The sequence below is a fragment of the Microtus pennsylvanicus genome, chromosome 3 (assembly GCF_037038515.1).
Source record: "Microtus pennsylvanicus isolate mMicPen1 chromosome 3, mMicPen1.hap1, whole genome shotgun sequence".
NCBI lineage: Eukaryota > Metazoa > Chordata > Mammalia > Rodentia > Cricetidae > Microtus > Microtus pennsylvanicus.
Genome location: NC_134581.1, coordinates 99179582 through 99194929, shown reverse-complemented (window position 1 = coordinate 99194929; position 15348 = coordinate 99179582). Strand labels below are relative to the sequence as shown.

At 51.8% G+C, this 15348-nt stretch overlaps 1 protein-coding gene and 1 non-coding gene across 3 annotated transcripts; both read right to left on the bottom strand.

The window, feature by feature from the left end:
• Positions 1-1952: 1952 nt before the first annotated feature.
• Positions 1953-2056, bottom strand: LOC142847402 (U6 spliceosomal RNA). Its single transcript, XR_012910164.1, has one exon. It is a non-coding gene; the product is annotated as a U6 spliceosomal RNA (small nuclear RNA).
• A 2053-nt stretch (positions 2057-4109) lies between these two features.
• S1pr2 (sphingosine-1-phosphate receptor 2) lies at positions 4110-14169 on the bottom strand. 2 transcript variants are annotated; one of them, XM_075966684.1, is made up of 3 exons: positions 13993-14169; positions 12121-12183; positions 4110-6724 (listed from the first exon to the last, which is right to left on the bottom strand). In XM_075966684.1, the coding sequence occupies exon 3, from the start codon at positions 6682-6684 to the stop codon at positions 5626-5628; it is 1059 nt and encodes a 352-aa protein (XP_075822799.1). In that variant the 5' UTR covers positions 6685-6724; positions 12121-12183; positions 13993-14169; the 3' UTR covers positions 4110-5625. The 2 variants fall into 2 exon arrangements, with proteins under 2 accessions (XP_075822799.1, XP_075822798.1); XM_075966683.1 differs by lacking the exon at positions 12121-12183.
• Between the last annotated feature and the right edge of the window lie 1179 nt (positions 14170-15348).

The following is a 15348-nucleotide window of genomic DNA, read 5'->3' as shown; positions in this document are numbered from 1 at the left end:
TCCTAGAACTAGCTCTGTAGACCAGGCTGGCCTTGAACTCACAAACGTTAACCTGCTTCTGCCTTCTGAGGGTAGGGACTGCAGGCGTGGGCCATACTACTGGGTTGATGTGTTTGTTTTCACATGTATAGGTGTTTTGCCGGCACGCACGTCTGTGAACCACGTAGGTGACTGGTGCCCATGGTGGCTAGAAGAGGGTTTCCGATCCCCTGCGACTGGAGTAACAGACAGTTGTGAGTCATCATATGGGTATTGGTAATCAAAATCCGTGTCCTCTGGAAGAACAGTTGGTGCTTAGTCACTGAGTCAGCCCTCAGGCCTGCCTTTTAAACTTATTTGGAATGTTTGGTGAAAGCATGTTTGTGGGTCAACTCAGAGCTTCTGGATCTGAAATTCTTCCTGCAAGAGTTTAAGAATCTATGGTTGTAAGCTGGGCGTGGTGGCGCACACCTTTAATCCTAGCATTCTGGAGGCAGAGGCAGGTAATCGCTTTGAGTCTTAGGCCAGCTTGGTTTACAAAGTGAGTTCCAGCTATGGCTATTACACAGAGAAACCCTATCTTGAAGCAAGCAAACAAAAGAATCTACATTTTTTTGTTTTGAGGTACAGCCTTAAGTAGCTCAAGATAGCTACTCACTAAGTAGCTGAGGCTGGCCTTGACCATCTGATCTTCTTGCTGCCACCGCCTGAGTTCTGCAACTAGAGGCCACCATGGCCAGTATACACAGTGCTGGGGATGGAGGACCACGGCTGACATTCTGCAAACTGAGCCGCATCTGAGACAATGCCATCAGCTAAGGATCCAGCTCAGGTCCTGCTGCTTGAATAACAAGCGCTTTGCTGAGCCGCCTCTCCACCCCAGCTGCTCCTGTTCTAATGGGAGAGACAAGCAGAGGAGGGTATGTGTGTGTACGTGTGTGTACTAAGTGCAAAGCCCTGGGCTTGATTCCAAGCACGAGAGAGAGAGAGAGAGAGAGAGAGAGAGAGAGAGAGAGAGAGAGAGAGAGAGAGATCTTTTTAGTGAGGATTCTAGCTGGAGGCTAGAGACCCACCCAGCATACAAATGCAGCCAGTGGAAGGAAAGACAGGACAGCCACGTACAACCTGCAGGCTGCATGTATCTCCAGGTAGCTACAAATGTAGACCTACGCAAAATCAGAAACAGGCCTGGAGAGATGGCTCAGTGGTTAAGAGCACTTGCTGTTCCCGCAGAGGACATGGGCTCAATTCCCAGCACCCACGTCAGGCAACTCACAACCACCTATTAAACCCAGCTCCCACACGATCTGATATCTCTGCACATTCATATACTCTTTCAAACACACCAAGAAAAGAAAAAAAAAGCTTTAAAAAGAAAAAATTTTCAAAATCAGAAACTTACTTAAAACATATTTTCTTTTTCTTTGGATTTTTGAGACAAAGTTTCTCTGAGTAGCCCTGACTGTCCTGGAACTCATTCTGTAGACCATGCTGACCTCGAATTCTTAAGAGATCCACCTACCTCTCTGCTTACCCCCAAGTGCTGGGATAAAAGGCATACGCTACAGTCTCCTGTCTTATTTTGCATTTTTTAACAAGTTGTTGGCTTGGTTCTAGTTCATGAACTCCGGCAACTGTCTGTCGCAATGTCAGAAGGCTAGACAAATCTGCAGGAGGACAGAGGCCACAGGCCTGCAGCCTACTGGAATTTCCCCTCTCTGGACAATTTAGAGATGACTACTGTTGGGCAACCAGGACCTTGTCTGGAACTGAAGTTGTGTTAAAGGCCAGGCTGGAGAGCCTTTCTGTGTGCGCAGGCCCACCAAAGTGCTCACGTGCAGGTCAGAGGACAATTTTCCACTGTCGGGCCCCAGGGAGTTAAACTCAGGTCGTCAGGCTTGGCAGCAAGGCCTTCACCTACTGAGCAAGCTCGCCAGTCCCCCTTGGTTTTTGTTTCTTCCTTGAACTATTTTGAAAACACAGAACACTTTATAAATGTTCCTGCCATCCTCAAGCAGGAGCCATGCTAATCTCTCTATTGTTCCAATCTTAGTACATGTGCTGCTGAAGTGGACACACACATATGCACGTCTTAAACAGGATCTTGGTATGTAACTCAGGTCAGCCTGGAACTCTGTATGCAGTCTGGGATGGACTCAAAACTCCCAATTCTCCTGCCTTCATCTTCCCAGTGCAGGATTCTAGGTGTGAATAACCCACATCTAATTTAGATTCTCCCCCGATTGTGTGTGTGTGTATGCGCGCGCGCGTCTGCATACACCTGAGTTCACAGGTGCAGGTGTGTGTGTAGAGGCCAGAGGTTGGCTTGGGGTGTCTTCTCCATCCCTCTCCTCTTTATTTACTCAAACCAGGTTTCTATCACAATCCAGAGCTCACAGGCTAGGCTGGTCTGGATTAGCTAGCTTGGTTCCCCACCCCCACCTCCAAAACGGCTGCCTCTACTCCCCAGTGTAGAGAGATTAGAGGCAGCTTCCTAGCCCACCTGGCGCTTATTACCATGTCGGTCCTAGAGATGCAAACTCAGGAGCAGCAGCGGCTGAGCCTCACCTCAGCCCCAGATCCAGGTCTTAGAGAGCCTTGCCTCTGGCGGTGGAGGAAAGATCATCCCCTGAGCCATTTAGGAAAAGAGAAAAAAAAAACCACACACACAAAGAACTAGACAATTGAGGCTGCAGTGGACGCAGCTGATGGAGCAATGCTTACCATGCGGGAAGCCCTGGGTTCCATCCTTAGTAGAACATAAACCAAGTTTGTGGTATAACTCCAGCTTGGGAGGTATAGGCAAGAGGACCATAATTTCAAGGTCAATCTCAGCTCTTATGTAGGGAATTTAAGGTCAGCCTGAGCTACAGAAGACTCAGGAGGAGAGACAGGTGGATCTCTGTGAGTTCAAGGCCAGCCTGGTCTACAAGAGCTAGGATAGGCTCCAAAGCTACAGAGAAAACTTGTCTTGAAAACAAAAAAAAACAAAAAACAACACACACACATATATATTTCTCACATCACAGTGGTAGACTGCTTGGCCAACAGGTTTAATATCCCAAGCAGCAAGGGAAGGAAGAATGAAAGGGGCTGAAGAGGTGGCTCCAAGGTTAAGAGCACTTCCTGCTCTTCTAAAGAACCTCTGTTCTGCCAGGCGGTGGTGGCGCACGCCTTTAATCCCAGCACTCGGGAGGCAGAGGCAGGCAGATCTCTGTGAGTTCGAGACCAGCCTGGTCTACAAGAGCTAGTTCCAGGAGAGGCTCCAAAACCACAGAGAAACCCTGTCTCGAAAAACCAAAAAAAAAAAAAAAAAAAGAACATAGCATCCACAACAGGCCGATCACAAGCACCTGTAATTATAGCACTAGAACATCCAATATTCCTGGCCTGCTCAGGCACTACATGCACATTTAAATACTAATAATCTCCACAAACACACACACACACAATTTAAAATAAAATAAATCTTATAAAAAGAAGTGTTGAGTGGGGCACACCTTTATCCCAGAACTCAGGAGGCAGAGGCAGGTGAATCTCTGTGAGTTGGAGGCCAGCCTGCCCTATAGAGCAAGTTCCAGAAGACAGTCAGAGCTGTTACACAGAGAAACCCTACCTTAAAGAATTAAAAGGAGAAGAAAGCGGTGAGGTGGCGGTGGCGGTTGGTCAGGACTTGGGAAGTAGGAGTGGCTGGGCTCCCAAACCACCTCTCCAATTCCGCAGGCTGTGTGCGCACAGACTTAGAAGGGAGAACAGCCCCATCTCACCTGCTAAGGTGTGCCTTTGAAGGAAACCATGGAGGCCCTGGGCCTAATGAATCACTGTGAGGAGTAAAACAACCTCCCAAACAGCCCCAGGGAAAAGGTCAAGGCAGGTTCCTGAGTTCTCAGAAGTCATGGAATACGATTCCAGCTCAGCTGGAGCTAAGGGTTGGGATGGGGGTACGGAACAGAGAAATGGAAGAGGCTGAGGTGCCTAGGCCATGGACACCGAGAGGAAGAAAAGGCTCTCTCTCTCTCTCTCTCTCTCTCTCTCTCTCTCTCTCTCTCTCTCTCTCTCTCTCACACACACACACACACACACACACACACACACACACACACACACACAAAACCCATAACTGCCAGCAGCAAGAGAAACGGAACTGTTTATTGGCCCCGATCTGGGTCTCCAGCACAAGGGGGATATCTGGGAAACCAATGAGGGGAGACACACTCCCGACTGGCTCCTTGCATCCCAAATTTCCCCTTCCTCAGCCTTTTCTTTCACAGATTTCTTTGAGGCAGAGATGTCTATGTGTGGAAGAGATGAACCAGCAATCCCCAAGGGGCCTGCACGTGGCCAGACACCCCCACCCCATCTCTCTGGCAGTTTCAACCTGGATGTGAACATGAGATGTCAGACAGCACCCACCATGGGACAGGTCACAGACCCCACACACTGGCACAAAGACATATATAAATACAGTTTGTACCGCATTGGACTTTCTATTTCTCCACAGGATTTAGCAAAGTCCTTCAAGGGAAGGTTACATATGAGTACTCAGGAATGTCCTTGGCCACCTCACATAGTCTCTGTTAACTATGTTATTCACGATAACTTGCAAGACAGGTGCTGGTGGTGCACACCTGTGATTCCAGCACTCAGGAAGTACAGACAGGAGGATCCGAAGTCCAAAGCCTTGGCTACACGGCGAATTGGAGGCCAGCCTGGGCTATATGAAACCCTGTCACAATTTTTAAAATGACAAAGACAATTTACAAGTGGCCACATTGGTTCAGGCTGCCCTGCCTTAAGGGACCTGGTACGTGGGGTAGGAAGAAAGCGGGGAGGTGGGAACAGTTTGTGGGGAGGAAGGCTAGATTTGGGGATAGGAGTTCCAAGAATGACCAATACCTCCCCTAGAGTTTTCTCACTTGAAGACCAAAACCTCCTGCCCCACATTGATTTCCCCAGCCCTCAACTGATCCGACCCCTCTGCGTGCTCCAATAAAGTAGCCAGTGAGGTCTGAGGATGGAGGCTGGGATTCCAGGCTCCTCCCCCCTGCCACCACAGTGGTTTCCTTTCCCCGAACATGAAAGGAAAGGGAAGAGACAACTGAGTTGGTGAAATTGGGGAAGCTGTGGATTCAGACCTCAGACAGGGAGGAAGCCTTGGGTCCCCTGGGGACAGTGTTTCCACTAGTGGCCTAAGGTTATCTATGGAAGGTGGCTGGAGCTGGGTGTGGTGGTACACAGCTTTAAAATCCCAGCACTCAGAAGGCAGAGACGGGTGACCTCTCTGAGTTCCAAGCCAGCCTGGTCTGCATAGCAAGTTCTAGGCCAACCAGGGCAACATAGAGAGGCCCTATTTGAAAAGGAGGCAGGAAGGGAGCCAGGCTGCTGGAAGGTAGGACAGGATGTTGACATCCTTTGTACCAAGTGGCAAATGCTCCAGCCCTAATCCAGCCTGCTGTCCCCCTAGACCCTTAACAGTCCCCAGTCACGGTGCTGCAATCTGTTTAGTCAGCGCCTCCGCTGGCCACCTGACCTATGAGCCGTGGTCAGTTGCACTAGGCCTGTGGCGCTGAGGGACACACGAGGTCACCTGGTCTCTCCTCACAGAGCTCTCTGTAGCTTGCTTATCTGTCAGTTTACCCCTTCCCTTCAGACCACTGTGTTGCCCTCCAGAAACGTGGGTGACGTAGGCATGTGCAAGCCCCTCTCCAGGGAGCTGGAGCTGCGGAGGGGCAGGAGCCGGTGACCTGGGGTCCCACCTCGACGACCTGTCACCCCCTTCCCCCGCCGCCAGCACTGCAGGGGCCTCAGCACCTCCCTCCGAAGGTCCCGGCTACACCACGTATAGATGACAGGGTTGAGTAGCGAGTTGAGGGTGGCAAAGGCAAAAAAATAATGGGCTTTGTAGAGGATTGGACAGGCCCGGACGGGACAGGTGAAGTCTAAAAGAAGGATGCTAAAGGCTGGGAGCCAGCAGATGATGAAAACACCTAGTACGATGGTGACCGTCTTGAGCAGGGCCAGTGTCTGGGGACCAGCAATATCGGCATGGCTGGAACGGACGACAAAGTAGATTCGAACATACAGTGCCACGATAGCCAATAAGATGACCGAAAAGATGGTGACCACACAGAGCACATACTGCTTGGCATAGAGAGGCAGGACAGTGGAGCAGGCCTCCAGATGGTCCAGACAATTCCAGCCCAGGATGGGCAAGCCACCCAGAATCAGCGACATCAGCCAAGAGGCCCCAATGAGCATCAACATTCGACAGCTTTTGTCACTGCCGTAAAGCTTGACCTTGGCGATGGCCACGTGTCTCTCGATGGCAATAGCCAGGAGGCTGAAGACCGAGGCAGAGAGAGTGATGAAGGCTGAACCCTCTCGGGCGAACCACTGCAAAGGAGTCAGTGACAGAGTGACAGGGCCCGAGAGCAAGGTGTTGGCCACGAAGGCCACACCTGCCAGCAGGTCGGAGGCTGCCAGGTTGCCAAGAAACAGGTACATTGCTGAGTGTAACTTGCTGTTCCTTGCCACTGCAATCAGCACCAGAAGGTTCTCCACCACGATGGCACAGCAGAGGAGGATGATGAAGGCCGAGGCCACCTTGCGGGAGGATGTCTCCTGCATGTCCAGCGTCTCTTTGGTGTAATTGTAGTGTTCCACAACCTTCTCAGAATTGAGGTACTCTGAGTATAAGCCACCCATGGTGGGGCTCAGTGGCCGGCTGGGGCCATGGGGATGAGAACTGCAGAGAAGAGGGACAGAAAAGGGATAACAGGTTAGAGCTGTGGCTTGGACTACAGAGGCTCAGGGTCTAGCTGAGTCCTCAGAGTGACGCCAGGAAAGCTGCATTCGTTACTGTCCCCCGCCTCCATGTGACAGATAGGATGCTTAGAGAAGTTAGTTCATTTTTTCTTTTTGTGTGTTTTGTTGTTGCTTTCCTTTCGAGACAGGGTTTCTCTGTGTAGCCCTGGTTGTAGACCAGGCTGGCCTTGAACTCACAGAGATCCACCCACCTCTGCCTCCCAAATTCTGGGATTAAAGAAGGCACTTACCACCAATGCCAATCAATTGATTTTTTTCAAGGTCACCAAGCTTGCAAGTATTAGGTCCACAGCCAGTAAGTCCTGAGCAATGTTTCCCTGCTTCTGTTGTTGTCTTTGCTGTTTTGCTTTAAGACAGGGTTTCACTGTATCGTCTAGCTGGCCTGGAACTCACAGAGCTCTGCTCTACCTGCCTCTGTCTCCCAGCCTGGGATCAAAGGTCTGTTATACCATGCAAGGTCTACATAGTGAGATTCTGTCTCAAAACAAAAAACCAAGAGCTAGAGTTGTAGCTCACTTACCTAATGTGAATGAAACCCAGGGTTCTGTCCCCAGCAGGGCATACACAAAACATGGTGGTTCACACCTGCAATTCCATCGAGTAGGAGATAGAGGCAGGACTGAGGCATAGGTCATCTTTGACTACATAATGAAGCCAGTTCGGAAAGACAGTCTGGGTTACAAGTTGTATCTCGAAAACAACCCCACAAGTAGGATTGGTGTGGGTATGCACATCTTTAAGCACAGATCTCTGAGTTTGAGGCCAGTCTGGTCTACATAGTGAGTTCCAGGCCAGTTGGCCAGAGATACACAGTAAAATACTAAAAGAAAGAAAGAAAGAAAGAAAGAAAGGAAGGAAGGAAGGAAGGAAGGAAGGAAGGAAGGAAGGAAGGAAGGAAGGAAGCCAGCCAATACCAAGTGGTCAATCATGATATCATATTCATTATTTTCCTTTTTTTTCTTTCTTTTTCTCTTTTTGAGACAGGGTTTCTCTGTGTAGCCCTGACTGTCCTGGATCAGGTTAGCCTTGAATTCAAAGACTCGCCTGCCTCTGCCTCCCAAGTGCTAGGATTAAAGGTATGCGCCACCATGTATGGCCTGAAATCATATTCATACAAGTAACATTATCTGGACTGAACAGGTGGTGTTTATATATTTAGGAATATAGAGAGAGAGAAGAGAAAAAGAAATAGAGGCCATGAATTTGAAAGAGAAGAGGGTGGTTGCAAGGGATGGAGGGATGATGGGAAGGGGGAAAATGATACAACTTTTTATTTAAATTAATAAAAACTTATTTTAAAAACTTTTTAAAAAGTCAGGCATAGTGGTGCGCTCAGGAGGCAGAGACAGCCAGCCTGGGGTATATTACAAGACCTTATCTCAAGAAGAAAGAAAGGAACCGATAGAAGATTCTGGGGACTTCTAGCAACCTCTCTGCCTTCTATAGAGCAAGCCTGAGGTAGGGCTTGGGCAGCTTGTCACTTCTGTGTGCTTCTGTCCTACACACAGGCGCCTCAGGCTTCTTGCCACCTACTGACCTGGGTCAGCGAGATTCTTACTACCAGCAGCACCAATCCCTGGCCATTACCACCCACTGCCTGATTCCAGGATGGCTCTAAGCCTTGAAGCCATGGGCACACCCAGAGATAAGGACTTGGGGAGACACCCTGAAGTCCAAGCCTCCCAGAGCTGCACTGTCTTGAAGGACATAGACTTCAATGGCAAAACAGAGTTCATCTGTTCCCACTCCAATTCTGACTGTTGAGACTGAGCAGCTGAAGGCTCAGCCTCTTGATCTCTACATATCAGCAATGGATGCCAAAAGGACCCTTTCATAAGGGATGGGGAAATCCTTTTCAAGGGTGTGTGAGACCTGGGTGGTGATGTGCACCTGTTAATCACAGCACCTAGGGGCTAAGGTGGGGGAATGGCTTAGAGCCTAAGAGTTCACCACCAGCCTGGGCAAGAGCAAGATCAGACAGGACGCTGGGGACATGCGAAATGGCTGAATGGGTAGAGACACTTGCTGAGCAAGCCTGACACCCTAAGTTGGATTCCCCAAAGTCATGGTAGAAGAAGAGAACTGACTCCCCAAAATTATACTCTGACCTCCTTCTTGGGTGCCTGCGGCATGGGTGTGCCCACACACATATACATTATGCCCCCCCCATAATAATAAACATAAGAAACTTTAAAAAGAAAAGGCAAGAGGGTAAAAAAAAGGAGAAAAAAGTGAAAGTTGCACAGGGGCTGGTGGGTAAAGCGCATGCCTCCTAACCATGAAGACCTGAGCTTGATCTCGTTAAATAAAGACAGCAGCAGGACAGGTGGATTCCCCTGAAAGCTCAAAGAAACTCCAGCATCCACAAAAAAAAAAAAAAAAAAAAAAAAAAAGCCAAGGGCAATGGCTCAGACTTGTAACCCCAGCAGCACTGGGCAAGCAGACAGGAAGATCCCCGGGGGTCCACTGGTTGGTCATTCAGCCTAAACTACCCAGAGAGTTTCAAGCCATTGAGAGATCTCTCTTAAAAACAAAGAAAACAGGGTGGTATGTAATCTGAGGAGCAATAGGTGAACTCGTCCTATGCTCCCCCGTGCATAGGTGTACATGTACCTACACACACAACACATATAGGAAATATCAAACAAGCTTTGGCTAATGTCTTCAGCGGCCCCTTTCCCAGCACACACAAGCTTTGGGGCTGCCTCCCTCTACTCCATATTCTGAAAAAGGATGCTGACTTAGCCCCGCCCCCCACCAAAAGCCCCACTCCAACAGCCGGTTCCCATCCCCAACTCACACTACCCAAGGACACTAGGTCCCAGGGGGGCGGGCAGAGCGCTGGCACTCCCTCCAGTGCCAAGATGCAATCCAGATGTGTCAAGCCCCGGGAACAAACATTGAGGAGCCCTATCATATCCGCTGTGGACAAGTCTGGGGGTGGGAATGGAGAGAATGAGGAGGGTCTCGGAGGTCCTGGCCAAGATGAGGCAGCTGCTGAAGTCACGTGAACTGTGAAAAGCCCCCACCCCCCGCCCCGCAGCAGCCTGTGCAGAGGGGCCGGGAGGGGGGTTAGAAATTTGTTTCCATGAAAGTCTGAGTCACCCACCCCTCCTCTGCAAGGAAAATTGAGCTGAGCCGGGGAAGGGATAGGGGAGGGGACCTGTGTGGGCAGAGAACATGAGATGCTGAGCACACCGTGGCCAGTTGAGAGGGGTAGGGGAAATCTAGGAGGGGCTGGCTCAGCGTACAGAGAAGGCTCCCTTCCTTGGTTACAGGGAGGGGCCACATGCTAAGAACTCTCCCAAGTCTAGGCTTGGAAAGAGGCCTGACAAGGGCCACGTGTTTCCCAGAAAGAGCACCGTTCCAGAAGCTGGCTGGTAGAGCCGGTTCCTAGTGAGCTCTGAGGATGATGAGGGTCTTCCGGGGTCTCCCGGATGCCCCCTCGGTGGGACACCCTGGCCTGTGAAGGGGGTTTACAGACACAGCTGCTCCCCACCCCCTAAGGCGAGGGGACATCCGTCCTACTTTGGGAACAGAGAAGAGCTTGTACGTGTCCTCGGGGACAGCTGCCCCACCCTGATCTTCACACAGAGGCCCCTTGTTTCCCCTGCCTGGACAGAGCCCCGGGTGCCCCAATGCCCTCAGCTCGTCGCAGCCGGTCCCAAGCCAGTTTGGCCCAGGCCACAGCCTTTTTACAGAGCCAGGTCTTCAGGCCAAGGCAACCCGGAACCTGATTGGCTCATTTTCAATCCCAGGGTGCATCCTCGGCATCCGATTGGTCCAGCTGGGGGCGCTCTGGGAAGAATCTTACAGTGATTCCCTTTTAAAAGCTACTAGGACTTGCTCTTCCAGAGTGATAGTCCCTGTGGGGCTAATTTGAACCAAAGCCTAACCGCTGGGTCACCCTCCCTCAGACGCCTCCGGGCTGCCCTGATCATCTGGGCCCCTCTTGGGGTTCATCATTGAGAATCAAGCCCCCTTCCAATTGCCAGGCTAGTGGGCGAGAAGCCCAGGGTGTGCCCCTTATCCCCCCTTTCAGACTCCCAAGGATGGCTACCACCACTTCTCCAGTCTGGCGGTGTAGAAGAGAAAGAATTACGGCCATTTCCTGCAGAAATAAATGTGACCAGCCCCGCCCGAACACCCCAGGGACTGACCAGAAAGTCTATCTTCCCGGGGGCGGAAGACACTGAGTGCTAGACTCGCAGCTGTGCAGAGGCTAAGACTGCACACACGAATACACATACACACAGAGACACACACACACATGCACTGTCCTAGTAAGGAGGGGGAAAAGGGGTCCAGGCTGTCTCCCCAGTGTCCTCTTCCCTTCTAGAACCTTTCTAACCAAAGAGTTTAAGCGGTTTAAGGACTCCCTGAAAGAGGAAGCTGGGTTCAAGGGCTGGAGCCTTGGAGGAAGAGTCACTCTCCAGGCGGATAGAAGTTGGCTTGGCCTCCTCCCTTTGTTCAAACTCCACAAACCAGCTAAACCCTCAAGTCTATTCTCCTGTCCCCCTCCACCACAGCGGTCCAGACTGCTTCTCAGGAACAGGGGAAGATGCCACTAGTCTCTGAACTGAAAATGAACCTGACCAGGTGGTTCACACCTATAATCCCAGCCACACAGGAAGCTGAGGAAGGAAGCTGGAGAGTTCAAGACCAGCCTGGGCTACATAATGCGTTGAAGATTAGCTTGGGTAGCATAGGGAGAGAGGACTGGGAGATGCTGAGATGGCTCATTGGCTAAAGGTACCTGTCACCAAGCTTGAAGACTTGATCCAGCCCCAGGACCCACAAAGTGGGAGAAAGGACTGCCTCCCAAAAGTTATCTTCTGCCTCCACACTCATGCCATGAAGCATACATGCCCATATAGACACACCCACCAAATAAATACATGTAACCTTTAAAATGTACGCATATTAAAAAGCCTGGTGTGGCATTTTTAATCCTAGGATTTGGGAGAAAGAGGCAGGTGGATTTCTGTGAGGCCAGCATGATCTACAGAGTGAGTTTCAAGACAGCCAAGACTACATAGTGAGACTCTGTCTATAAATAAATAAAATTAAGAAAGGGAGCTCTGTGTAAGCCAGGGGCACAACCTCATTTTGAAGCCCTGAGTTCACACAAGAACAAAGAACACACAAGGAAGAGGGGCAAGCGAGAGGCTTTGGAGAGAGGGAAGAGGGCTGTCCGGACACGGACACGACTGCTTAGCTACAGATTAGGGGAAAGGAAGGCTAGAGGAAGGCCTGGTGGCTCTGCGGCTCTGCTCCTCTCCCTCCCATCTCCATTCCTCCCCAGCAGGCACTCACCTTTTCTTTCTCTTGGTTGCTGTGTGGTTGTAGCCCCTTGCACACTGCTGCTGCCCACCATGCCTGCAGGGGAGAACTGGCTGAACTGAGACCTTCATCTTCCCTGAGGCCCCAGTGATGTAGCTCCTGCCCCCAGGGATATGCCTCACTAGCCTCCCAAGGACCATTTGAGTCTGTACCTCACGCCCTTCCCGTAATTTGGTAGTTTCCATTGGTATATCCCACAGACACCACCCTCGTACACACGTACACATACACACACACACACACACACACACACTTTTTCCGGCAAACTATCTCATCTTTAGATTTCATTTGAAAGTCACTTTCTAGGTCTTCAGGAACTTCTCTTTTGGTTTTGTTTTTAAGACAGAGTCTTAACTGCGTATCCCAGACTGACCAGGAACTCACTATGTAGATCAGTCTGGCCTCAAACTAGCAAGAATCTTCCTACCTCAGTCTCCAGAATGTTGGGATTAAAGGCATGGGGCATCGTGCCCAGCCCAGCCCACCTCCGAATCCTTTCTATTAGAGCATCTGACTTTATCATCAGAAATTATCTTGTTTTCTGTACCCCATGAGGCTAGCTATCAAGTTCGCGCTCAGCCTCTTCTCCAGATGCAAAGTAGGCAGGCGCAAGAATGAATGAAAGGGCCGCAAGTTGGAGGGCTCCCATGAGAGCTTGGGGACATCTTAGTCCCCTAGCAGCACCCCAACTCAACCACTAGGCGAAGAAGCCAGGCCCGTCTCCATAGCGACGGTGGTAAGACCCGCCCGGCCCAGGCAGCCCTCTCCAGCTCCTTATCAGGCCGAGGAATGCGCGGTATCCACACTCTCTCGCGCTGGGGCGGCGCCATCTCTCTCCCGAGACCCCCACACGCGCTGCAGGATGCTCCCTTCCCCGCACCAGGCAACAGGGGGAGGCGACACCTCTGCATCCCAGCAGAGGGCCCCCACACCTAGATTCCCCGGGCACTGGGAGAGGGGAAGACCCAAGCTGCAGCAGCTGCATTCCCGGCCACAACCACCACCACCACCCCCCGCAGTGATGCTTCGCGTCCCCGCCACAGGAGACCATGGGCTCAGAGAGTGTCGCCTTGGGCACCTAACAAGGATAGAAATAGGGGTGAATAGGGGAGGTGGAAATCCCCGGATGAGTCAACCGGTGCCCGAGAAGGGGGCGAGGTCCCAATGCTGTGTAGCCGGCGACAATGTGGACTCCACACCACGCGTGCCTTCCTTTATCCCACGCCCCATTCCTGGGCTAGGATAGAAGAGGAGGCGCCTGGACTATTTACTACTGTTCCTTTCCTTCTGAAACAAAACAATGCTCCGGAAAGGGAGACCAGAGGAGAGGGGCAACTCAGGGAAACTGAGGCAATAAACTAACCTCACAGGTGGTGGGGCGACGGCCTACCCTGGGGACCCCGCCCATGAACTCCGAGCGTCCGCCGCTCGTACGTAGCACCTTTAGACCTAGCTCAAGCCGGAGACGAGAAGGATGCTGTACCTCTCCCCAACAATCCCACTGCCCCAAAACCTGCCTCCTGAGAACCCCATCCTGTCTTGCAAAGTCGCCAACCCAAAGCACTCGGATTCCGCCTTTCTCTTCAGCACCAACTTCCTGCCCCAGGAAGGCAGGGAGCTCGGTCTGGGGGTGCGTCACTGAGTAGGTGGGAGGCTGCCTTGAGTGGTGGATGGACACGGGCGCACAGTGGGTGATCGGTCCCCTCGGTGCAACAGAGCCTGAGCAGCGCGTGCAACGCCGGCATGAACGCCTGACCCCGGGCTGGGCCCCCAGCTCGAATCCCCGCAGTCTCAGTGGACCGCGGCCCGCCCAGATCGCAACCTCCGCTTGCCCCGCGAGCTCACCTGGCTAGGCCGGCCGGGGTCCCTGCCCTGGCCTGAGTGGCCTTGGCGTCTGCGCCCCGGGACAGCCAGTGGCTGGATTTGGAGGCTGCTGGCTGGGCTCGGTCTACGTCCCGTAGTTGGGGACCCAGGACAAGAGGGAGGCGGGCAGAGCCGCCGCCTCCGGCCCCCACTCCCTGCTCGCCCCGCCCTTCTCTCCTCCTCTTTCCGGCGGCGACTTGCAATGAATTCCAGATGTGGCCCGCCAGTCAGCCAGGGCGCGCTAGGGAAGCGCAGGGCCCCTTTGTCCGCACCCCCCCCCCGCCCCTCCCAGCCCCCACCCGTGAGAACCGCCGCTACATGATGTCACGGGCGCGTGACGTCACAGCTCCCTTAACTCAGGTGACCTAGACCTGAAACAACTGTGTTCCATTTGGAAGTCACTCAAGGCTTTGCTCCAGGCTCATGCCTGGGACCTGGAAATGGAGGAAATCGTGCTTACTGTGCGAACTGGGCAGTTCAGGATTAAGCACCTACTATGTGTTCCTACAAGAAACAAATTCCTACTTTGTGCCATGCGCAGCCCCCCAAAAAGAATTGTTCCATTGGCTTGGTAAGAACCCCAAACCCCAACCGTGCCGTACGGTGGCACCTGGAAGGTGGGAGGTAGAGGATCTGGAAGTTCAGGCTTGACCTCGACGCCTTAGCCAGGACAGCCTTTCTGGAAAACGACAGGCTGCGATGTGGATTCAGGTGGTAGAGTGCTTGCCTACCATGCACAAAGCCCTGGGTTCAGTCCTCAGCACTGCCTAAGCAGGGCATGGTGGCTTGGGCCTCTAATCCCAGTGCTTGGAAGTAGAAGTAGGTTTGTTTTGGAGTTCAAGGCCAGTCTTGATTACATTACTTGATCCTGTTCTCTGTTGTCTCCTTCCCTCCAAACAACTCAGAGTGAAAAAAAAAATCCAAAATTAAGAGTAACAGCAGGTCAGCTATATAGCTCACTAAGCAGGGGAAAGTGCTTGCCGGAAGCCTGACCTCAGTTCAGTCCCTGGAAGCAAAGTTGACCTCTGACCTCCACAGGACATGGTGGCATTGCTGCACCTTCATTCACACACTGCTATATGTACGATAACAATAAACACACTTTTAAAACAATAACAGGCAGCTGAGCTGTCAGGGAGTAAAGACTCTCGCTTGCCAACAGGCCTGGGACCCACAACGTGGAAGGTGGTGACCAACTCCAGCAAGTTGTCCTTGACCTCCAAGGTCAGCTGTGGCACCTGCACAGACCCACATGCATACACACACAAAAATAACAAAGTTAAAATTAATAAATTTTTAAATGACACACGAGAGACGGTTCAGTGAGCACCCACAGCC

Coding starts and splice junctions, on each gene's coding strand:
- S1pr2 (XM_075966684.1), bottom strand. CDS start 6,684: ATGGGTGGCTTATACTCAGAGTACCTCAATTCTGAGAAGGTTGTGGAA.